General features: G+C 41.7%; 1 protein-coding gene across 1 annotated transcript in view; it reads left to right on the plus strand.

The window, feature by feature from the left end:
* CACNA1E (calcium voltage-gated channel subunit alpha1 E) overlaps positions 1 to 26,946 on the plus strand; it is a 782,868-nt gene that overhangs the window by 533,114 nt on the left and 222,808 nt on the right. The window contains exon 5 of the mRNA XM_069737731.1: positions 975 to 1,114. Within this exon, the coding sequence (XP_069593832.1) occupies positions 975 to 1,114 (140 nt within the window). The remainder of the gene's footprint in view (positions 1 to 974; positions 1,115 to 26,946) is intronic.

A 26,946-nucleotide genomic window follows, 5' to 3' on the forward strand; every position in this document is an offset into this window, starting at 1 on the left:
CTCAAAACTCGCCACGCGCAAAACTCGCCACATGCAAAACTAGGCTCACGCAAAACTCGCCACACGTGCAAAACTCACCTCATGGAAAACTCACCACACGCAAAACTTGCACACGCGGAAAAATTGCCACATGCACAAAAGTTGCAACACATGCAAAAGTTGCATCACACAAACCTTGGCACCAAGGCACTGTATACGCGATTTGTGATATTCACAGAAAAGAATACGTACAGCAAGCCGAGGAGGGGTGGAGACGGACAATAAGCCTCGCCCATCGGACCGGACAGAGGATATTTACATACACCGCAGGAGGAATATAAACAGTATTTATGGATCATAGGTGGGGAGTCAAGGGGTATCAAAAGTACTTGTATAATGCATAGGGGACACTGAATTGAATGATATTCTTACACGATATTCCAAAAAAGTGGTGACAGATTCCTTTCATTTTGACCATTTTTCTTTGTCAGAAAAAAAAATACAAAATATATTGCTTGGATCTTCGGAGACATGTTGCCAGAAGTTCATAGAATAAAAGAACAATTTACAGTTTACTCAAAAATATACCTATAAAGAGATAAATCAGACAAAGTGAACATTTTGCAGTGGTCTCTTAATTTTTGCCAGAGCTGTATATTCACAAAAAGAGGCAAAATAAAAAAAATATTGGCTTTGCAGATTCTATTACATCATGTGCTTAGTTCAACGCAAAAAATTTGGTGAAAGGTCCTTTTTAATGTGTATGAGGGCTCCTAGATTGCAGCATCTAATGGGTTAAACAGTTGGAACTTCTCATCATTTATTACTACTTTTCTATGTTGGAATGTGCTTTAATATGTGTTGAAATGACCATATATCTATAAGTGATAGTATAATAATAGATAATAGATCAGCTTCACCCTGTGCGTATATATGGTATGTGTCAATATCTAATAGTACCCATGTTTTTTCACTTCTCCCTTTTTAATTTTCAGGAAAAGACAGAACCCTATTTTATAGGGATATTTTGCTTTGAAGCTGGAATTAAAATTGTGGCTCTGGGATTTGTTTTCCACAAAGGCTCTTACCTCCGGAACGGCTGGAATGTTATGGACTTTATTGTAGTGCTCAGTGGGTGAGTGTCTATTACTATGATTCTTAGTCCTGTGGGGATGTTAAGTATCAACTTTGCATTGCACGCTCTGTAACTGCTGTAATAAATGAAGGACAAGTTGTTTAATATAGATTTAGCTGTGCCATAATGCATATTTGCAAATGTCATCTAAGAATGCCAATTGATGCTCTTTTATCTGCTGAAATACCGGATATAAATACAGTTCAGATTTTGAAGGAGACATAAATAAGACATGGTGCAGTATGTAGAAATGTCAGGCGTGACGTCTTATAGATAGACGATCGGCACCAAATAAAACAATTACTCCAGTTTTCGGCAAAACTGAATTTTCACTGAACTGAACATACCGTATTTGAAGGGTAAAGTATATGCAGAAGTCTGCTATTGATTATAGCATGCGGTTTCGTGATAGAAGGCGTATGCCAGAAATATTATCATCAAATTTGAATATCAGGACCCCCCAATCAGATACCAGAAGGGGCTGTGGTGCATATGTTTTCAGCCTTTTTTGGGCACCCTAGGATTCACTCATTTGACATTTGAGATGCTCATCACATACTCTTAAAGAAGCACTCCCTTCAAAGTTTTCTCCTCTTAATATATTGCAATCATTATATAGCACTGTGTATTTACAATTGCTCATTTTCTCTTTCTACCCAGCTAATTCTTCTCTTTTCTCAGTTCTATGTAGAAACAGGAAATTTCCTGTCCCTGCATTTATCATTCCCCTCTTCAATTCTTGACCCAGATGCTCCCTCCTTCCCCCTGCCAGGCACTTTTGCAGTGATTACTCATGCAGGGAAAATTGACCTCCTGTTTCTACATAAAGCTTAGATGGATTCAGCTACTCAGTTTTTAAAGACATGATGCTATAGACCAAATAGAAAAAAAGATGAATTATCAGGGTAGGAAGGCAAAATGAGCAATTGTAAGTACACAATGCTAGGTAATATGATTGCCGTGTATTAACAGGATAAAAACTTTGAGTGCTTCTTTAATTTTGGTGACTGTTGTCAGTCCCATTTACAATACCTGCCACAAATGGACATGTAAATAGAATCCAGGCATGGCTTCCGGCACAATGATGGTGCAGTGACTTAGACAGATATGGCAGGGTTCAACTCAAAGTGGAAAGAAGCTGGATAGCTTGATGGTTACAGTCTTTCAGTAAAGATACAAGGTAATTGGTTACTCAACAATGATGGCGTAGCACTGCAGTTTTGAAGCAGAGAGCATGGTGGTTATGTGACACCCCAGGGTCCAGGTTGTCACAGTGGCATTGCTTTCCTCACGGGGAGAGTGATGTCATGCTTGGAAGCGAGGAAGGATCTTCTTTGTCAGGTACACACAAGCATACAACATGTTCACACTCCAGGCCAGGAGGGGGAGCTCTGATCCAGCTTGTGGGTGGCTCCCCTATATATATTCTGGTCTGGAGGGAAAGTCAGCCAGTCTGGGAGAGAGTTCCTGTCAGAGAGACAGAGGAGAAGGAAGCAAAGGAGCTGTGCAGCCACGAGGGTGCTGCAGCTCCTAGAGAAAGAGAAATACGAACAGATTTTAGAGAGTGTGTTGGAGAAGTGAAGCACAGGAGAGTAAGAACTGGGGAGAATAGCTGCGACTGAGCTACCTCCCTGCAGAGCGCAGCACCAGTAGCCGGAAGACGGAGTTTGTGAGGGATTATAAGACAGCAGAAACTGGCAGGACAGCTGAACTACACCTCACCTGTCTGGCCTAACACCTTGGACTCGGTACCAAGTATCCCACGGCCCTGGCTAGCGTTCCAGTTACCTGGCGATTATACTAAGATACTGTGGCTCTGAGGTTGAGGTTTTTAAGATAAAACTGCGACATGAAACATGGAGGTTCCAAAACCTTACTGTGCCTTGGAAATGTCAATTGGCAAGAAAAATCTCCTAAAGGAAACCCGTCAGCAGGACTGCGCTGAGTAAAGGACAGTGTCACGTTGAGGGCCATTATACTGATTAAAATGATACCTGGGTTGATGAAATCCATCTTGTGATTGTTGTTTAATCTTTATTTTCAGATTTGAGTTAATGATATGCTCGTGCTCCGGGGTGGTCTGTGGGGGTCTTTATGTGGTGCACTGATTAGGTATTCACCAGTATGGCTTATGACAGATCACTGATCCCTCAGTGACCTGCCCCTTATTTTACATACTGTATATCTTATTGTTTGATGAAAAAAATTATTTTCATCATGCAGGCGGCGGTGCCTGTGCTGCTGCATGATCGCATCTACTGTATAATATCCATATTTTCATTTAATTTAGCCATGTAAATTTCTTGAGAAAAAAAATTATGATAATGTATGCAATATGTAAAGCGCTGAAGAATATGTTAGCGCTATATAAAAATAAAGATTATTAATATTATTATTAAAATGGCGCCTGCGCAGTAGCATCATTCAGAACACAATAGATGCTACGGCGCAGGCATTGGCGCCTCCATTTTGGTTATTTTTTTTTCTCAAGAAATTTATATGACTAAATTAAATGAAAATATAGATATTATAGATGCGATCATGCTACAGTGCCGAAGCTTGCATGATGAATGTAATTTTTCAAACAATAAGATATACAGTATGTAAAATAGGGGGCAGGTCAGTGAGGGATCCGTGATCTGTCATAAGCCATAATGATGAATATCTAGGAAGAGCACCACATGAAGACCTGCACAGGTCGCCCCAAAGCACGAGCATATCATTAACTCAAAACTGAAAATAAGATAAAACAACAACCACAAGACGGATTTCATTACCCAGGTATCATTATAATCAGTATAACGGCGCTGACCTGACACTGTCTGTAGTTTACTGAGCACAATCCTGCTGACAGGTTCCCTTTAAACTAGTACAGCAATGATTGTCACTGGCAGAAAACATATTTCAACACCTTTATGTACCAGGCATTTATTAGAGAACACCTTGCAGTATTTCACATCGGGAGCAGTGTGCAGATTTTCTCGTAGGAACATACAGAATATTACTCACAGCTCCAAGTACAAGCAGTATTCACAATCATGCTCCCAGCAGAACTCCCAATGTAGACCATAATATTGCTCACTGCATCAGCTCACAGAAGCTTCACCATCTGGGCCATAGTTATCTCCAGTGTCTCTGCCTATGGCACAGCTTATCATCAACCGCCAAAGTGTCTCACATTGTCTAACTCAGTGTTCCTCAACTCCAGTCCTCAAAGCCCACCAACCGATCATGTTTTCAGGATTTCCTTAGTATCGCACAGGTGATAATTCCACTGGTCTAAGCCTACGACATCTCTTCACTTTACAAACTTTGGTTTCTATTGCTGTCTTAGGCTACACTATTTTTACCACTTGAGGTTGCAGGGTGGGCAGGCTGTCCACGGTAAGTCACTGCAGGTGACTTTATGCACTGCATTTGCTCAGCAATCAATCAGTTAGGTCATGACATTCCTCCATTTCCTAACCGGTTCAGCTTCATGAAGGTCCATGGCCACTTACTGAATTTAGAGGCACTTTCTACTTTTTTACTAATACTGTACAAAACTATCCTACGTACCATTCAGGGAGAAGCAGACACAACATTGGTGCAACCTGTGCAGCCACACACGGACCTAAGGCTTCTTTCACACTTGCGTCGGTACGCGGCAGTCGCTAAGCGTCGGCGCCTTGTACCGATGTACGTTGTGAAAATTCTGCACAACGTGGGCAGCGGATGCAGTTTTTCAACGCATCCGCTGCCCATTCTAAAGTCCCGGTGAGGAGGGGGCGGAGTTCTGGCTGCACATGCGCGGTAGGAAATGGCGGATGCGATGTATGAAAAACGTTCCCTTGAATGTTTTTTTGTGACGACGGTCCGCCAAAACACGATGCATCCAGTGCACGATGGACGCAACGTATGGCCATATGTCGCGATCCGTCGGCAATACAAGTCTATGTTAAAAAAACGCATCCTGGGGGCAACTTTGCAGGATGCGTTTTTTCCCAAAACGACACATTGCGACGTATCTAAAACCACGCAAGTGTGAAAGTAACCGAAGAGGTAAGAGGACTGATATACGCTCCAAAGCAGCAAGAAGCCTTTGTACTAGACACCAATGATGAGCTAATTCACTGCAAGGACCCAATGTAGTGATTTTGCACAGAGGTGCCTCTATCTGTGTCCGCCTCTACATTTATAGTCAAAGTGACGGAGGACTGTTCTGTCCTGATATTATGTTCTGGTATGTTATATTACGTTCTAGGTTAAATTATTGGACATTTACGCACTTTAAAATTTACTAAGCCTTACTCAGTTTTATCTCATATGATCAGTAGTTCATGACCTACAGAAAGTCTATGATCTGTCTTTACTAGGCAAAATATACTGTAAATTATCTTTTTTTTTAACTTTTTTTTGCCTCCACACATATATTTGTATAATAATTATTGCTGTGAACTGTTACCTACTTGGCAAGGTAGATATTCCATGATGTCGTAATGGGGCATTATTGGCCTTAGTGATGCAACCTCACTAGATTGAGTTTATTACATGACTGTTATATCTTTCTTAATTTACTTGATCTCATTTTCTTTTTCCATTATATAAACTACAAAACACCCCAAAGTTCGTTTTAAACCGTTTAATTTCTTTGATGTTCTAAATTTTTATTAGCTGTTATTTGGGTGACAAATGCACACAAAAGTTAGAGGGTTTTCCATTTATTTGATATTGGGATCAGTCATCTAAATAAGATTGGTGGGGGTCCGACACCCGACACCCCACGTATCAGCTGATATAGCTGCTGGGGCATACAGGAAGTGACACAGCTCCTTCCATTGTGTAGTGGCCATGAATGGTATTGCAAGTTCTCCTCCATTCATTTGTATAGGAGAAAACTTGCAATACCATTCACAGCCGCTACACAATGTAAGCAGCTGGGCCACTTTTGTAATCCTGCGGTACTTTCAACTAGTTGATCATTCATGAGGTGCAGGGAATCCGCTGCCCACCAATCTAATAGTGATGACCTATTCAATTGAATGGTCACCAATATCAAAGTCTCAGAATGTCTTCTATTAAAAATGGTTTTATATGTTTCTGATCCACATCTCTAAACCAGAGCACAGAGTAGCTACAAAAAATGTTTATCACTCTGAATTATCATGCAATGCTCAGACAACCCATTGATCTCTATAATGCTTCTTACTTCAGATCCTGGTGCTACAGATTAATTTTGGTTGTCCTCTATAAAAAGAGCAGATCGTTGTGACACCTTGCTCTCACCTTATGATCTGATCAATGCCCATGCGCGAGCCTTGGGGTGTATGATAAGCGAGAGGGAGGTAGACAGTGTGATGGGGTGATGTAGGGGACATCATACTCATTAATTAATGCATGAGGACTTAATTATAGAATATTGCAGAGGTGGTGAGAATGGTTTGGGGCAACCCATGGGACCTCTCGGGAGTGATTTACATACGATGCAGGACAAGAGTAAAATCATGGATGGTTTGGGGCAACCCATGGGACCTCTCGGCAGTGATTTACATATGGCGTGGGACAAGAATAACTTATTTTTTAGGTATGTTGTACTGCGGTGGTTAAAATACATTTTAGAAGGGGATTAGTGATTTCACATAGCGATGTTTTCCCTTTAAACAACTAGTACTTTGCTGGCAAGAGCCTTCATGATACCATTCTTTTGAAAATGATAGCAGCTCATGCTATCTACAATGGTTGGGGCATGACCCATTTATTGTGGACTAGGTTTAGCTTTCCTTCTCAAGCACTTATGCTTTTCTCGTTCATCTTTATGCACAAGCCTGATTTCTTTCAAGTAGGGAAATTCCAGAGAGGTTCGCAGAGATAATTTAAGAACAGGGGATTTCAGAATACTGGACTTTTTTTTTTCTCCTGAGAGGTTCTTACAGTCGGTGAAATAGAAAATTGAAACAATGGAATGATTGATGGCTTAATAGCTTAATTAAAAGAATTCATTAAATCAGTGGGAAAGGAATATATTCATAACATTCAGACTACAATTTTTATGTAGCCTCCCGTTGTGCCTCCAAAACAGCTCTGAATCACTGAGGCATAGACTCCACAAGACCTCTGATGGTGTGTTGTGGTATCTGGCTCCAAAATGTTAGCAAGAAACTCTAAAGCTTCCCATAAATGTGAGATTATTGTTGGACACACTTGCCGATATTGATGGGTTCGTCCAACACTCTAATGTGTACGGTGGCACTGGCCAACTGATTGTTGGGGAAGATTCAAATTGGGCAAGTCTGAATTCAGACTGCCGATCGCATTGTTCTTCCAGAAATAAGCTGCCAATACAGATGTCTGTAGGTTTCTCTCTCATAAAGATCACAGGGGCACTCAGTCAAACAAGAGCTCCTGTATATGGGAAAAATGGATCTGATTGTCGTTGGCCGAAAGATCGGATAATCATTCAGTCAATGTATATGGGGGTGCTTTAGTTGTGATGTTCAGCCTCCATGGATCACTCTTTTCCAGCTCATTCCACAGGTGCTGATTTGGATGGAGATCTGGAACATTTGAAGGCCAAGTCTAGATCGTGAATTCTTTGCAGTATGGTACACCACACTATCCTGCTGAAAGAGGTCACTGCCACTGTGGAATATTGCTGCCATTTAGGATCGCAGTTGGTCTGTAGTTACCGTATATTACATAGGTTCTATGTGTCAAAGTAGCATTAATATGAATGTCAGGGCCCACGATCTGATACTTAAACGCAATCATCAAGCCACCTTAATTTGACCCTTGTAGAATGCCTCGGATTCTTATGTTTGCCCAGGTTACCAGCTTCCAACACTTCATGTTCATTTGCTGCCTGAAATATCCCCTCCAACATTGTATCAAGACAATCAGTGTTATTGGCTTATTTCATGGCTTTGGTTTCGGTGTATTATGTTGAATATAATTTCCAATTTCCTCCAAAGACAGAGTGAAACAGCCCTGGCTCACATCGCAAACCTGATTTCTCCAGCGATGCTCTAGGTGTGCTGAACGCTTATGGAGGAAAACACGCACACCAGAAGACTTCATACACTTCACATTTATGTTAAGGACCTATAACTCTGCCCTTCACCTCGCCAAACAGACCTACTTCACCACCCTGATCTCCTCACTAGCCAACAACCCTAAGAAACTTTTTGACACCTTTCACTCCCTCCTCAGGCCAAAAGCACAAGCCCCTATCACAGACATTTGTGATGATGACCTGGTCTCCCACTTTATAGAGAAAATAGACAATATCCGTCAGGAAATCCGCTCCCAATCACCAAGTTCAGTGACTCCCATCCCTCCCTGCATTTCCCCTGGCTCACTCTCCACATTCGATCCCATCACAGAAGAAGTCTCCAGGCTCCTCTCCTCTTCTCATCCGATTACATGCACCACCGACCCTATTCACTCACACCTCCTCCAGTCTCTCTCTCCATTCGTCACAACTCACCTAATTACAATCTTTAATCTCTACCTCTCCTCTGGCATTTTCCCCTTCTTCTTCAAACACTCTATCATTACTCCATTACTAAAGAAACCCGCTCTCGACCCATCCTGCACAAACAACTACAGACCAGTCTCCAATATCCCCTTCATCTCTAAACTCTTGGAGTGCCTGATATACTCCCGCCTAACCCATTACCTCTCCACTCACTCCCTTCTAGACCCTTCACAGTCCGGTTTCTGCCCCCTACATCCGACTGAAACTGCACTCATCAAAGTGACCAATGACCTTCTGACAGCAAAACGTAATGTTGACCACTCTCTGCTCATTCTTCTCGACCTTTCTGCAGCTTTCGACACTGTTGACCACCCTCTCCTACTCTCTAGGCTCCAGTCACTAGGCATTAAGGACATTGCTCTCTCCTGGTTCTCTTCCTACCTTTCTGACCGCTCCTTCAGTGTTGTTCTCTGGCTCCACTTCATCTCCTCTTCCTCTCACTGTCGGGGTACCTCAGGGCTCAGTCCTTGGCCCCCTTCCCTTCTCCGTCTACACAGCCCCAATTGGACAGACCATCAGCAGATTTATCTTTCAGTACCATCTTTATGCTGATGACACACAACTATACATGTTATCCCCTGACCTTATCCCCGCTGTACTACAAAACGCCACTGACTGTCTGTCTGCAGTCTACAACATCATGTCTGCTCTCTATCTGAAACTCAACCTCTCCAAAACTGAACTTCTTCTGCTCCCGCCATCAACTACCCTCCCTAAATCTGACATTTCCCTCTCCGTGGGTGGCACCAAAATAACACATAGGCAGCAGGCGCGCTGTCTGGGTGTTATGTTTGACTCCGATCTCTACTTCACCTCCCATATACAATCTCTTGCCCGCTCGTGCTGCTTACACCTAAAGAACATCTCTAGAATCCGCCCTTTTCTCACCATGGAAACAACAAAAACCCTCACTGTCGCCCTGATCCACTCCCGTCTGGACTACGGCAATGCTCTATTAATTGGCCTCCCCCTCACTCGACTTTCCCCTCTCCAGTCTATCCTTAATGCGGCAGCCAGGGTTGTCCATCTGGCTAATCGTTACTCGGACACGTCCGCTCTTCGCCAGTCGTTACATTACGACTAGTCGTTACTGCTCATTCATTACAGGATACAATTCAAAGTACTTGTTCTCACCCACAAAGCTCTCCACAGTGCAGCACCCCCTTACATCTCCTCCCTCATTTCTGTCTATCGGCCTAACCGACCGCTGCACTCTGCAAATGACTTTCGACTAACCTCTGCACTAATCTGTACCTCCCACTCCCGACTCCAAGACTTCTCCCGTGCTGCACCAATCCTCTGGAATGCTCTACCCCAAGAAATTAGGACCATCCACAATTTGCATAGTTTTAGGCGCTCGCTCAAAACACATTTGTTCAGAGCGGCCTACCAGGTTCACTAATCAAACTCATTTTATGTTTGTGTGTGTGTGTGTCCCCATCTATCCCCCATCCCCTGAAGATGGCTGGACCATCATTGTAAATACATCATTGTAAATACACACCTGTACTTTGTATCTCCCCCACCTCATTGTAGATTGTAAGCTCTCACGAGCAGGGTCGTCTTATTTCCCTTTAATTATTGTTTTGTTAACGTTGTTACTTATGACTGTTGTGTTTGAAACTGTTAAACTGTAAAGCGCTGCGGAATATGTTGGTGCTATATAAATAAATATTATTATTATGATGATGTCTTTAATGAACTTGTTCAATGGACGACAGTTGCTGAATTAGAGTTGGACAAAGTCGGTAAAAATATTAATAAAAGACAAATGTATCACTTCTTTATGGACTTTCATGGACCTAATGTCTCGTGTGGTTTCAGGTGTGACAAATTATTTCTCAGCATTTTACACATTGTTACCGATTCCTGTAAGCTGTTAGCGGCTTCGCAGGGATTGATTTCCATTGTTATATACTTTCAGTGACTTGATGAACTTCTCATAAAAAAATTGTTTTTGCTATCAATGCTGCAAATGTTCTTCCTAAAGTGTTCTGAATCATTGATTGCAAAGAAATGAATTAGAGATTGTGTTTGTTAGAGGATTAGGGTAGCACATTATGTGAGATAGAACATGTCATATATTCTATTTGCTGTGTTCTACGGACTCTGAGACGCACTTTTCACATTCTTCCTCATCTTGATGACAAACTGCTCATAAAACTCTTCATCTGATCACTAAGAAGGTTTTTGTCGCCTAGTGTGTAGAGGCAGAGCCCTTGTTCCGGTGAATATGTCAAATACTGGGCTGCATGCTGTAGTTTTGATTAAATCACAGTTTATTAGGAGAATATCACTACAGGACTAGTAAATCTGCTGCCGTATAGTCCTCCATATTCATGAGCTCTGTATAACTCCTCCCCACCACTGATTGAATGCTTTCTGCCAATGCACAGCGCACACAGAAAGAAGCGAATCAGTGTTGTGTTACAAAAAGGGAAAAATGTGGATAATCCGCGCTGCTGGTAAGAGACATGGAAAATCCAGGTCCACACCATGTAAGTTTGCGGTCTTTTATTTTTTTCAACGCGTTTCGAAGTATTTCCCGCTTCTTCATAAAGACAAAAAAAAAACAATCAAAGATGTGGGCAGGGTTATATAGAGCTCATGAATATGAATATGAATATTCAGAGAGCTGCTAGATCTAAAGCAGATAAAATTGTGATTGTACCAAAACTGCAACATAGTAAGTGACATATTGTTGGAATTAGAGTCTATGCCCCTACATCATGCTGCTCTCAGATTATATAGCAAAAACCTGATGATGGATTCCTTTAAAAATAAAACACAATCCTAGAATTGCTGCTTTTTTCCAATCCTCCCCTCCTTAGGCCAGTCTCACACGTCCAGATAATTCCGGTACCTGAAAAATCGGTACCGGAATTATCCGTGTCCGTGTGTTTGTGTGCTTACCTTGAACATCAGTGTGACACACGTGCGGCAGCCGTGTGCCGCCCGTGTGCTGGCTGGGTACCACACGGAGCGTGCAGGAGCCAGCGCTAGAGATAAGTGCTGTCCCCTGCATCTGGTGCTGAAGCCGCCATTCATATCTTCTCTCCGCTGGAGAGAAGATATGAAAAATTCTTTTTTTTTTTTCGTGTTTAAAATAAAGATCCCTGTCCCCTCCTGTGCGCCCGCCCGCTGTTAATAAAATACTCACCCGGCTCCCTCGAAGCGTCCTCTCCGTGCCGCACCTTCTCCAGTATGAGTGGCCACGTGGTGCCGCCCATTAAAGTCATGAATATTCAGATCCACCCCTATGGGAGGTGGAGCCGCATATTCATGACTGTAATCGGCGGCACCACGTGACCGCTCATACAGGAGAAGCTGGCGCTGAGAGGAAACTGCGAGGGAGCCGGTTAAGTATTTTATTAACAGCGGGCGGGCGCACAGGGGGTGGGAGGGGGGAGGGGACAGGGATCTTTATTTTAAACACGAAATTAAAAAAAAAGGATTTTTCATATCTTCTCTCCAGCGAACGCTGCTGGAGAGAAGATATGAATGGCGGCTTCAGCACCATGCTGGGGGGACAGCGCTTACTGTAGCGCTGTCTCCTGCATGGCACACGGACTGCACACGGACTGCACACGGACAGCGTCCGTGTGCGGTACGTGTTTTACACGGACCCATTGACTTTAATGTGTCCGCGTAATCCGTGCGCTCCCACAAACACTGACATGTCTCCGTGTTTTGCACACGGACACACGGTCCGTGAAAACACGCTGACATATGCAGAGACACATTGATTTCAATGTGTCTACGTAAGTCAGTGTCTCCGGTACGTGAGGAAACTGTCACCTCATGTACTGGAGCCACTGACGTGTGAAACCGGCCTTAAAAAAAGTATAAAACATTGTTTTACATGTTAAATTATTATTATTTTTTTTTTTTTTAGAGGATGGTTCTAAAAAGTATAACTTGTTAGAAAACAAACTCTTAGCTATGCAGCTGGAAAAATGGCAAAGTAATGACTGGAACAAAACAAAAAAATTGCCATGTCTATAAGTCCTAAAAAGATATTTTCTTAAAGAGTTAATATTGTAATGTTTGATGCAATGTGAAAGGGAATAAAATGCCCATTTATTGTTTGCGTGGAGAGGCGTTTCCATAGTAGTGTTTGCCTCTTTAAGAAGAAATGTATTGTTTTCACCATATGGGCTTTTAAGGCTTCGCTTATGTGAATTTTAAGCAGGTTGAAAATAGCTATTGCATGGTAATTGTCAACACAGGGCTGTGAATAATATGCATTAGCAATTCATATCAAGACCCAGAAAGATGTATCACATGTGTTTTTAAGACATTTTTTTGAATTAAAACTACACAATTAACTTTCTCTAACGTAGCGATAGATCAATTAACTTTTATTACTGAAAATATATATATAAAAGAACAAACTATAAAAGTGTTTATTTATCTTTAATGGAACCATAACTGTCTCGGCTTAATGCCGGCCACTTACGTAAACACAGATCGTGAATAAAATATTGATGCTCTGAATGTTCTCATCCGTAGTAAATGGATATGTTGAGATAAATGTAAGTTTAATGGAACAAGTTCTTAATTAAAGTGAATCTTCTGCTTTATTCATTTATTTTTATTATGGAATCAATAGTTGGCTTGATTGTTACATTTTTCTTAAAGTAACATTCCATTAAACACAACGTTCGTGGTGAGGCGTCCAAGTGTGCCGCTGATCTATACCACACTATGATAGATATGGATTTATCGGAGCGCTGTTAAGCACCCTGTCCTTAGCATTGAGGTGGTTCTCCACTTTGGACTCTCCTTCTGGTTTGGCCAGTTTCTCACATAGGTCAATACTGGTCTGATGGACCACAATGGTTTCCTGATCCAACTTAACGGTCTAATTTTTTACTTTGAATCTCTTGTTTTCAATTGAGGAGACCCGTGGCTGGGTCATCCATCATGGTCCGTACTCGTACAAGAATGTTCGGCGTGTGAAACAGGCTTTAGCAAGGTTCAACGACAATAGTCCCACCACAAAGTGTCCTTCCCCAAAAAAGGATCTGCTGTAATCTGTGAGGAAACCTGTCAATAGTGTTTCATTTATTTGTAGCGCCATTGCTGGGTGAATAAGGTGTTACACAGCGTCCATTCAAATCAAATGATTATCTGAGTAATGCCGGACAGGACAAGTCCTCCAGAACCTAAGACGCTCCTTGTAACTTCCCGCCACCCTAGCCAAGAATTGCGAATTCAGAACAGAGGATTCCAATCCATTAACTCAGAATTTCATAATAAGAAGGAGGAAAATAGATATTCGAAACTGGAAAACCCTTTTATTGGGGCAGTCGTAGAGGTGCATGGTGCCTCTGTTGTGCCAACATATGTCTCCAATTTTATGCGGATGTCCTTTCTGTCTGATCTTGTAGAAACCAGACATGCTCTGCTGAACTTCATATTTACGAAGATATATGACCCCTAACAATGAACATAAGGTTTTTCTAGTGAATGTCTCTTTCACTGTGGATGATGGATGGTTTGCACCAGAGAATTAAACACTTTTACACTAATTTCCCTGTGGGGGTGAAGGAGCAAATTGATTTGAATCAAATTGACATTGTTAGAAAGTTTGGATTTTTTTTTTGAGACTCAATTTTCTCAAATTCTTGTTAAGGTTGTGGAGAAGTTAAATATATAGATGTAAATAATAATAATATATATTACTCACCAGTTCTTCATCTATCCCGCCCCACAGATACCTGCGAGGTTCTCCATTGGCTTCCTTCATCCAACTTCTTCCTTCTCTTCGGTGTTTCCTAATTTCTGTCTGGTGTAAAACAGCTTGGATCTGAAGCAGGAGGGCAGATGAAGTTCTATGTTTTTTTTAATCCCTTCCAGGAGTCTTTTCATGGCAATTGGATCATAATTAATTTGCATCAAGCAAATTTGATGAAAATCAAATTCCAAACTTGAAAGAATCTGCTAAATTTGAACTTCATCATACTTCCTCTCTATTTCTCAAAAGTAATCAAAAGAGCAAATCCTAGGCATTTTTGATACTAACTCAGGGCACAAGAAAAAAGTTTATATGATCCATAAACTTACAGCGTGTCACCCATATTAGAAATGGCATATCAGCAGGACATTTTTAACATTCACAAAAAAAAGAAACATAGCGAAACGCGCGTCGGGGTGAGGGACACGGCACCTATCTGACTCATCTTGCAGTGGTTAGAAACTTTGTTAATAGGTAATTAACCTTTTGATTTTGCTATATAACACTCCATGCTGATTTCTTTTTCATTATCTCATGCTCATTATTCCAGCTATTGAATATCCTGTATTTAGAACAGGTACCATTGCTGGCTGATGCACTATTGTATTTTGGCTTGCGATTACAATCTCTATAGGCATATACTGTGGTGGCCTCTTTGAGGCACCTTTGTTTTTGTGTGTTTTACATTTATTTAATAAATAATTATTTTTTTATTGCTGGAATTTCTCTGTTCACCTTTTCTTTTGGGATCTTCATCCTTTTTCCTGACAATGGATATATACCATGATAACAAACAGCACAACTACTTTTAAATAGGCAGACTGACTGATCACAAGTTTGTAGGCACATATAGTGCTAACTACAGGGCATACCTTAGTATTAACATGTCCCTATTGTCAAATTATTTTCAATCTTTTCTAGGGGTGCCATCATTTTTGTCCAGGCCATTTTCACTTATTTTTAATTTCTACATTTTTTTTTTGTTGAACCATAATCCAAAAGCAACATCTGATTTTCAAGTTGATATTCATTAAATTTAAACTACCGTAATTGAAAATTACTTTTCTCAGGTTCAGGTTGTTTTAGGGTAAATCTGCAGCATAAATGATCATGCTGAAGATTTCAGATCTGCCCGGGGTAATTTCCAGTACAGATTTCCATAGTATATGGATGAAGATACCGATCCTGTAATATGCAACAGATTTGATGCATGAAAACGTGCAGCAGATATTCAGCAATGTTTATGCCACATAGTAGCATCGTTTAATGTGGGAAAGTATGGTGCTATTTAGCAGTAAAATGTGGATACCACCCTGACTGTGTTATAGGACCCCCATTAATTTATTTTCTAGCCCTACAATAGACAAAAAAAATGTATGGATCAATTTTTCTTTAAATGTTATTAAAAAAAAGTGCAGTGACTGTCAGAAGTAGAGATATTGTGAAGTGTATTGCCCGAGGTCCTGGAATATGAGTCTTTTCCTGTGCAGAATTTTACAGTCTGTGTAACCACTTATCAATCCCTTGGTGGAGCGTGGCTTTTTGATGTGAGCCGCAGACGCCGGACTTCCTGTTGTGGAGGAAAAAAAGTCAGCTGTTATATTACAAAGAACTCATGCCAGTCGGATCCAGGATTTAGACTTCTAGCTACAGTATTGTGGGGAAAAAAATACCCTGTGAATATGCATTATAGTCTCAACAACCTGTAAGACCATCTGTAGACTCCTACAGAGCATTTAATGATACACGAAGGCCGCTTGTGTCATTTACGTTATGGCACACGGACTGCTCATCTATACGCTTTCAGTAGGCTTGCATCCTTAAAAGATGTCCTTTTATAATTCACCTTGTGTCACAAATTGACAAATTGGCTCACATATGGCAACAGTGACTTGTTACTCTAGCAGGGCCAGTATTGGCCTGTGCCTTGCAGAATGGGAACCGGTGAAATTTAGGAATTAACCTAAGCAGTGAGCACTGGTATGTTCTGTTCGACTGAGAGGAGGACACCCAGGAATAGGAAGAACGCACAGCGTTCAAGACATTATGAGACGGGTGCCATAGGGCGGCATGGTGGCTCAGTGGTTAGCATCGTTGTTTTGCAGTACTGGGGTCATGGGTTCAAAGCCCAACATCTGTAAGGAGTCTTAAAACCTACAAGAGAAAAAAGTAAGCGAAAACCCTGATATAACTAAGTAAAAAAGCAAAAGTGCATTTAAATAACACAAAGTTTTTAGTAATACTGTTTTTTGATCAAAAAATAGCACAAAAGCCATCCCACCGCATCAAGGTAACTCCGATAGGGAGAGTCCTACCCTGTCTAATATTAAAACCTTACCATGTGTCAATGTTGACCTCAGTGTGAAAAAGGGCAGACAAAAGGACTGGGCCCAACCAGTGAAACACCAGACTGGGGAAGCCTTATATAGTCTCTAGCTCAGAAACAGGGAGGCCACACCCCGGCTTGCACAGAATGCAACAATACAGAGAAAAAAAACCTCTGCATGTGTACCAACTCAAGTTAAGCTCAATATCTGTAAGAAGTCTGTATGTTCTCCCCATGTTTGCGTGGGTTTCCTGCAGGTTCTCCGCCAAAGACATGCTGATACTGAGCTCCAATGCGGACAGTGCCAATAATGTCTGTAAAGCGCTGTGGAATTAATGGCGCCATATAAGCGAGTAAAATAAATAAATGATGTTGTACTTTATTTTGTAGGAGCGGATAAGCCTTTTAAAGGCATACATGCATAGCTTCTATGTGGTCACCTTGATGAGGTAGACACTCTTTACAGGTTTATGATGTCAAATCCAGAGAGATCTCCCAGCGTGGAGGGTTCCCAACTTGACTTTTTGTTTTTTCTGGACGGCTTGTCAAACAAATCACGGACAGACAAAATATTTTATGGACGGTCCTGGAATTTTCAGATGGTTGGCGTTATGATCCAACAGTTTGTGGCATTTCAATGAAAGAAGCACTCCCATTAATCGTGTTATTGGCAAAGCCTGTGTAAATCTTTATAGGCCTCGATTCATCAAGAGCAGCATTAACGAGGGGGCGTGTTGGAATCAGAAGTCAATAAAGGGAACCTGTGATGTCCAATAATTCTTTTATGGGTTAATCTGCAGATTACTGACATTATGAAGGTGCTTGGCTGCAGTTCTGAAAGTGCAGCAAAAGGGCGAAAATGAACTTACTTTCTGATATAAACATGGCCGGAGCAATTAGAGTCACCGCTCACAGCACTGAGGTTGGCGGCTGTAAGCACGCCCCTAGCAGTGATTGACAGCTGGCTTAGCAGTGCATTGGTGCTGAAACGGCTGTCAGTCATTGCCTGCTTGTGCCTTCAGTCACCTCTCTCAGTACTGTGAGCGGTGACAGTAATTGTTCTGGGCACGCGTGTGTGACTGAAAGCCGGCTGGAAAAAAATCAGAAAGCTCTCGAACCAATGTTTTTGAATGGGGCAGTGCAGATGACTGATTTTTTTTTTCACAGACTGATTCAGCATGTAAAAAAAAATGGCAGCAAGCACAATTTTCCTCTGGAAATCGGATGAGACACACATGCTGTTTTCTCTATGTTTTAGGTGGAGCACCAAAGTGTGATCCTGTAGTGCGGGAACTTGTCCGTGATTCCTGCTGCCCATTGTTGGCACAACATGAATCGTGTATCCCTTAAATAATGGATCATAGTTGACATCCCTGTTACAGACATTGGTTTGCGACCAGGAGCTTTATTGATATGTTTTTAATAAGCTGATCATCTGGAGTATAGGATATTTTACATATTAACAAAATACATGTACATACATTTTCAATAAGTATTACACCTTGAAAAAATGACCATGTCGGGAGCATTAGAATAAGTCCATCACTTACTTTACTTACCTGCACTAGAGCCTGGCACTTACGATGATCTGGAAATAATTTAGGCTTTTACTTAGATGGATACGGATCCATCCTGACTCTATAAATCACAGGGATCAAGAGATTTATTAAAAAAAAAAACTCTACTTGAAATTTTATTTGGACTTAATTAGAATGATCGTTAAATATCATTCTTCTCATTTTGATTTCTATACGCAGAAGAACATAGCTGATAATTTCAGTAAGGAACATTGTGAGACTGTGGAGCATCTGGTAATTGAGCTAAAGCACACACAACCACATAGGATACTATAGACCGAATATATAATCAGAAGCTTCTAGATGAGCATAAACAAGCCACTGAACAAACGCATGCTGAGAAATGAGGGGAGGGTAGATCCCGCACCTATAGTGACGGCAAGATGCTGATGTTGAAGGAATGCTCTCACTAAACTCTCTCTATTGCTTTGCTTTTGTGTCCCTCGGCTCCTTCTTGTTTTCTAGCATGGCATTGCCAAAACAAAAGTGTAGTTAAAAAAGGTAGCCATGCCAGCCTGGGCCTAACAATGTCTAGTAAAAACGAGTCAATTAGTCTTTCCCAGATCACTGATAGGTATAATGCACTTCAATACAGAAGTACAGCAAAGTATTACACAATTAAGCACATGTTCAATTCTCTTATTTTGATTTTTTTTTTAATAAAAACGTTTTTTGAAAAATAAAAAAAATACAATTAGAAAACCCCCCAGAATTGCTGTTTTTTCTCATTCCACCTCCCAAAATAAGGATAAGTGATACGTTGAATTTACCCAAAATAAGTACCAATAAAAGCTACAGCCCCTCATTGAGATCTGTTGAGAGACAAATGAACAGATTCTGAAATGCAGCATTAAAATTAAATTATTTGCCAGGTTGTAATCCAAAATATTGCTGTGTAAGGAGATGGAAATGCTGTCAAAGTACCCCTTTGAAGACTTGTGTAATGTTGCAATGTGTTTTGATGTTTGTATTTGTAATAATCTGTACTGTTAGTGATGAAGCTGTATTAAGCCCAGCAACAGGTTAACAGGGACAGTTAGTGTTAACTTTGGGGACTAGTGAAGGGTGGGAGGGGATAAAGTGAAGGGGGAGAGAGAAGGTTTCCTGTAAGGAGTTAGATAAGGTCTGTAGTGTGTAGAAAAAGGATCTAAGGTTGAAAGTGAGCAGTGCCGCATTCTTGGGTGTCCCTAAGTATGAGGAGACCGAGAAAAAATGGATAGCGAGATCCAGAGCAGAAGTGACTGAGAGGCAGAGTGATTTTCCAGAGATAGCTCCAGGGAGAGGACGCCTAGCAGGAAGGCCCAGAGTTTATAACTCCTGAAGGTAACAGGCCTGGACAGGGCTGGGTGTGCTAGACAAGTAGATTACCCCAGGCAGGAGGTCCAGAGTGTCAGCATTAGACAAGATAAGGACCTGCCATACTGGCACCATAGCTCTACTAAGGTGAGAGAAGACACAGAACCAGAGGCTGAGTAAAAGACTCTTGCTAAACAGGACAGTAGTGTCAAGCTGGGATGTGGTGAAGTAGTTTGGAACCGTGAACAAGTGAAAACAGTAAAGAGGAAAGGTGAAAATCAAGGACAAGAGGGTAAAGAAGAAGGAATTTGTGTACGGAAAATGCTCCGAGTTGTGAAGGAAACGTTCATAAGACTGTGCACCCGCTATCTTTTGTATATATTCCCTGTCAAGTTCCCGTTCAGTGAAAATTTCACTTTTGACTGGTACTCTCCCTCATTGAACTGTCCAACATCTGATCCTGGCATACCAGCAACATCGACTACATGTGGCCTGTACAGGCGTCAGACCCTCACTGCACAAGTCCACACACCGAGCCCGGACCCCCATCTTCATGTAACGTGCCGAGGCGCAAGAGACAAGTACCTCCCCCACGGCTACCGCCCCTCGCCATGTTACAGCTGCATCCTCAGGTGTACTTGTCATGTCACCCCAATCCATCATAGTCTCGTCTATCATAGTCTATTATATATGCTAACTTTCTTTTGCTTTATACTTTGCCATCTTTGTCAGTGGATGTTTTCTTGTCATCAGCATTCTGTCAGCACTATAGTTGTGAAAATTAATTTTCCTCACTTCCCAGCATGCATTGTAAATGCCATTCTCCAATGATTTGCTAGTCTTGAACCGAGGACCTTAATCTTAGACAAAAAAAGAGAAGGATCAGTGTCAAAGACCCACTACCATTTCTGTAACAATGTTTCCTGCTAATGATGGATTACACTTCAGAGGAATCTGACAGCAGGTTTTTGCTATATATAGGGGCAAAGATAATATTGTATCGTATAATATAGGGGCAGAAATCCTGACTCCAGATATGTGTTACTTATTAGACAGTGTGTAGTTTAAATTCAATCAGTGATTTATCAGCAGGAGATTATCACTACTGGACTAGATGTCACATGCAAGCCAGTCAGGCTAATCTAACCACGCCCCCACTACTAATTGGCAGCTTGCTGACAATGAACATTGTGTACAGGAGTCTGCCAATTAGGGGTGTGGGTGGGTTTATACTGGACTCAGTATTCACAGCACTGTTACATCTGCAGCAAAAAAACAGGGATTTTATCAAAACTACACCAAGCGGTCCAGTAAGTAATACATCACTGGAATCAAGGTCTTTGCCCCTAAATCATGCTGCTCTCAGATAACATAGCAAAAACCTGCTGACAGATTTCCTTTAACTTTAACCATTTTATTGAAGCAAAAGTCACAATTTAAGACTCAAACTAAGCTTTGATTTCCAGGGATCAAAAAGCCGACTATGCTATGTTTTGTATAAATAAACAAAAAAGAAAAAGAAGGGTTGGTACAGCTCTCCGGTCCAGCAGCTTACGTAATAGAGGGTCTGGAGGAATCATCCTGGAATCAGGGGCACAGAAGCTCCTGGACCATGGAATCATGATAATGAATCCAAAAAGTTGATAAAATTCCATCACCTGATGTAAAAATGTCACTTCTTTATTGAATCGTAGTTAAAAATACATGTAACCATGTACTGCGGTCATGAGCACAGCCTACGCATTTTGGGTTTGTCCACCCTTAATCATATCTACAGGTCAAATGTTACAGGATAGATAGATAGATAGATAGATAGATAGATAGATAGATAGATAGATAGATAGATAGATAGATAGATAGACCGCTAAGTCTTCTGGGTAATTTCGCAAAGCATCCCTGGGAACGGAAGATGGTAGCAGCCGCGAGCGCATTGTCGGACTACGGAAGGTGAGCATAGCTGGTTTTTTGTTTTTTTATTATTTTTAACATTACATCTTTTTACTATTGATGCTGCATAAGCAGCATCAATAGTAAAAATATGGGGGCACAGAGAGTTAATAGAAGCGTTAACGGAGTGCGGTACCCGCGGCCCGTTACCGCTGGCATTAACCCTGTGTGAGCGGTGACCGGAGGGGAGTATGCCGGCGCCGGGCACTGACTGCAGGGGAGTAGGGAGGGACTAATCGGACTGTGCCCGTCGCTGATTGGTCACGGCAGCCATGACAGGCAGCTGGCAAGACCAATCAGCGACGCGGGATTTCCGTTAAGGAAGTTGAAGACAGACAGACAGACAGACAGAAGAACCCTTTATACAATTATGTATATAGATATTAACTAGATGGTGGCCTGATTGTAACGTATCGGGTATTCTAGAATATGTAGGTAGTATATAGCACAGGCTACGTACTATATTGCACAGTGACGTAGTATATAACACAACCGACGTAGTATATAACATAGCTACGTAGTATATAACAGAGCTATGTAGTATGTAGCACAACGTACGTAGTATATAGCAGAGCTACATAGTATATAACATAGCCGCGTAGTATATAACATAGCCACGTAGTGTATTGTAGAGCCACGTAGTATATTGTAGAGCCATGTAGTATATAACACAGTCACGTAGTATATTGCACAGTTATGTAGTATATTGGTCAGCGACGTAGTATATAGCAGAGCCACGCAGTATATAACATAGCCACGTAGTATATTGTAAAGGCCCGTAGTATATTGAATAGCTACGTTATTTATTGCACAGCCACGTAGTGTATTGGACAATCACGTTATATATTGCACAGTCATGTTGTATATTGCACAGCTACATAGTATATAGCACAGAGATGTAGTATATAACAGAGCCCACGCAGTATGTAACATAGCCCACGTAGTATATAGCAATATGGGCACTATGTGCGTGGTTAAAAAAGACTTAAAATAAAAAATAAACATATACTCACCTTCCGAAGGCTCCTTGAAGTCCTGGCGCCTGTGTGCGGTGCACGCGGCAGCTTCCGGTCCCAGGGTTGGTATGAGCGCAGGACCTGTGATGATGTCGCGGTCACATGACCGTGACATCACAGTAGGTCCATCTCGCATAGCATCCTTGGCACCGGAACCTGCCGCTTGCACTGCCGAGGACAGTGCGACGTCAGAGGGTGAGAATAACCTTTTTTTTTATTATTATTATTTGTAACATTAGATCTTTTTACTATTGATGTTGCATAGGCAGCATCAATAGTAAAAAGTTGGGGACACACAGGGTTAATAGCAGCGGTAACGGAGTGCATTACCCGCGGCATAACGCGGTCCGATACCGCTGGCATTAACCCTGTGTCAGCAGTGACTGGAGGGGAGTATGGAGCGGGCACCAGGCACTGACTGCCGGGGAGTAGGGAGGGACTAATCGGACTGTGCCTGTAGCTGATTGGTTGCGGCAGCCATGACTGGCAGCTGGCGAGACCAATCAGCGACGCAGGATTTCCGTTACGGAAGTTGCAGACAGACAGACAGACGGAAGTACCCCTTAGACAATTATATATATAGACAGTATATATATAACAAAATAACCAATTGCTAACATGAAAAAAAATTGCATCTCATTTCCAAGACATCACAGTCAATTGATCCAGATCACTACCTATATATATAATCGTCTAAGGGGTACTTCTGTCTGTTTGTCTGTCTTTCTGTCTGTCTGTCACGGAAATCCCACATCGCTGATTGGTCGCGGCCTCAGGCTGTGACCAATCAGCGACGGGCACAGTCCGGCCGCAAATTCGCCTCTCCCTACTCTGTCAGTGCCCCCTGCAGTCAGCGCTCACACAGGGTTAATGGCTGCGTTACACCGCGCTATGCCGTGGCGTAACGCAGTCCGTTAACGCTGCTATTAACCCTGTGTGACCAACTTTTTACTATTGATGCTGCCTATGCAGCATCAATAGTAAAAAGATCTAATGTTAAAAATAATTAAAAAAATAAAAAATCATTATATACTTATCTTCTGGTGCCTTTCTCGCTCTTCGCGACACTCCGGGCCATGCATTGCAGTCTCACGAGATGATGACGTAGCGGTCTCGCGAGAGTGATATGTCATCATCTCGCGAGACCGCAATGCATTCTTGGGACCGGAGCGTCGCAAGGAGCATCAGTTAACGCCTGAGCTGGATCAGGGGGCAGACGGAAGGTGAGTATATAGCTATTTTTCATTTTAATTCTTTTTTTAAACAGGGAAATGGTGCCAGCATTGCTATATACTACGTGGTCTGTTATATACTGCGTGGGATGTGTTATATACTACGTCTCTGTGCTATATACTACGTGGGCTGTGCTATATACTATATCGCTGTGCTATATACTATGTTGGTTGTGTTATATACTGCGTGAGCTGTGTTATATACTGCGTCTCTGTGCTATATACTACGTGGGCTGTGCAATATATTACGTGGCTGGGCAATATACCATGTGGCTGTGCTATATACTGCGTGAGCTGTGCTATATACTACGTGAGCTGTGCTATATACTATGTAGCTGTGCAATATATTACGTGGCTGGGTAATATACTACGTGGCTGTGTTATCTACTGCGTGAGCTGTACTATAAACTACGTGAGCTGTGCTATATACTATGTGGCTGTGTTATATACTACGTGGGCTGTGCTATATACTACGTAGCTGTGCAATATAAATGGCTGGACAATATACTACGTGGCTGTGCTATATACTAAGTGGCCTGTGTTATATACTACGTGGGCTGTGTTATATACTACATGGGCTGTGTTATATACTATGTGGGCTGTGCTATATACTGCGTGGGCTGTGTTATACACTGCGTGGGCTGTGCTATATACTACATGGGCTGTTATACACTGTGTGGGCTGTGTTATATACTACGTGGGCTGTGCTATATACTACGTGGGCTGTGCTATATACTACGTGCGCTATATACTATGTCGCTGTGGTATATGCTATGTGGCTGTGCTGTATGCTACGTGGGCTATGCTATATGCTACGTGGGCTGTGCTATATACTCTGTGGCCTGTGCTATATACTACGTGGCCTGTGCTATATACTACGTGGCCTGTGTTATATACTACGTGGCCTGTGTTATATACTACGTGGGCTGTGTTATATGCTACTTGGCTGTGGTATATTTCTCTGCTGTATCTGCATCATGAATCGTGGTATGTGTTAAAGAGGGGGGCCCACTGAGACTCTTTTGTCTGGGGCCCTCAAAAACCTGGAGCCGGCCCTGGCTTCACTGATTGGTCACACCCCCCGGCCGGCCACAAACAATCAGTGACAGGCACAGTCAGGCCGCGAATTGGTGCAGAATTTGAACCACGCTTTGCTAATTGGTCACGCCTGGCCGACCGAATCCTGTGTATAAATTGCATTATTCTGAAAACTTCATAAATAAACTACATACATATTCTAGAATACCCGATGCGTTAGAACCGGGCTACAATCTAGTTTTTTATAATTAAGATTACCGCAAGCCCAAGCAGAAAGGAGAAATTGTACATGTGAACACAACCTACCAGGGCTGCCTTTTTTGTTGTCCTGTAGTAACGTATGCCTTCATAGTAAGACATTGTAAGGAATTAGAAGTAATAGAGAAGTGAAATCCTGGTTTAATGTATCTCCAGCATAATCCTCCTAATAAGATTGGATTACTTATTGAATTTGCATGGCTTCCAGTAAGCCTCTTTACTGTAGAACCTTATCATTTTTCACAATGTTGGAAATCTATTTCCAGAGTTGATGAGTTGCTTTATTCTAATGTCAATTCTGCAAGTCATCTTTTTATTCCTTGGTTCCTTTTTGATATTTAGGCATGAATTAATATAATTGGGGTATTATGTCTTGTTAGATCAACTCATAGAATGTATAGCTTTGGAAAGCGGGGGTACAAAAACAAAGTTGTTTGTTTTTTTGATAGTTGTCCAGTATAAATCAATGTATGCAAATTTGTCATCTATGTAATCATACCAATCCATAGAATAAAGGAAAAAATATGTATGCCGCAAACTGAATGACGTAAATTCAAAATAACATCTTTTTTCATTCTCCCAAAAGTTCACAAATAAGTTAAACACTCATAAACCAAAGTACTAATGAAAAACCACCCATAGCAAAACAAAAGAACAATTGACCGTGATAAAAAAGTTATGGCTCGACTTTGCTAATAAAGTTGGTAAGAGAGGTAGCTAAAATAAAGAGTTTTTAAACAGTTCCATGCCTTAAAGGGGCTGTCCACTACTAGGACAACCTGATCTCAATCTTAATGGTTGCCTCTAGTAAAATAAAAGCACCTATACTCACCTCCCATGCCGGGGCTGTTACAGCGTTGTCGGCACTCGCATTTCCAGGACTCACATGAGGTTGTTTCGCTATGCAAGATTGGCTCTCAATTTGCGCTGACATCGCTGTCCCCACCTTTGGACTATATAAGTAATCAAGAGGAGGTAAGACAGCAGGCCCAACTCTGACTGCCTCTTAATTGCTTATATATCCATAGGCGGGAACAGTGATGCTAGGTCTGATTGGGTTCCTGGCTCACGTGACATAAAAACTTCACGTGAGTCTCAGGAACGCGAGTGCCGACACCGCTGGAACAGCAGTGGCACGGGAGGTGAGTATAGATGTTTTTTATTTTAATGGGGCAAACATCGAGATTGGGAAGGGTTTGTTCTAGTAGCGGAAAACTCCTTTTTAAAGCAAGAATGTAGAGTTGTTGTATGCCATCACTGTACTGATAATGGGGTCGCCACTTACCTATCTTGACGTGAAGAGGCCATTAAACTGGTTGAGGTTTTTTTCTTGACCCATTGCAGCAGGTTCTCCTCATACCAGATATTGTACCACCCCACTAGTCAGAACCCTATGGCATGTACTAGCAATTTGACATAACACTCAAAGATGGATGAATCCAATTTAAAGAAAATTTTTGCACCAAACGTTACAGGGAATATGAATCCTTAAAGGAATTGTCCAGTGAAAACAAGTTAAAACTCCAGATTGGCAATAACTTGCCACCAATAGGATCTGCCCAAATTGGCAGATCAGGGATTTTTATCCCTATTACAAAATGGAGCTGCAGGTCGACTGCTGTCCCAATCGTTCTTATTGAGGCTGCCAGAAGAAGCTGAGCTCAGTGCTCCTCGGTCCATAGAGAATAAATTAAACAGTTTTCGAGCATGAACACTGCCACATTATCCTAATGAAGAAAACAGTCCCTGTTCTTCCCATTGAAGCGGGTACTAATGATTGGACTCCAACCAATCAACAACTTATTACCTATCCTCTGGATAGGCAATAACTTGTTTTCACCAGACAAACCCTTTAAGTGATCTAACCCTCTTCCATTGTTTCTTGGCTC

The sequence above is a fragment of the Ranitomeya imitator genome, chromosome 8 (genome assembly GCF_032444005.1).
Source record: "Ranitomeya imitator isolate aRanImi1 chromosome 8, aRanImi1.pri, whole genome shotgun sequence".
Taxonomy (NCBI): Eukaryota; Metazoa; Chordata; class Amphibia; order Anura; family Dendrobatidae; genus Ranitomeya; species Ranitomeya imitator.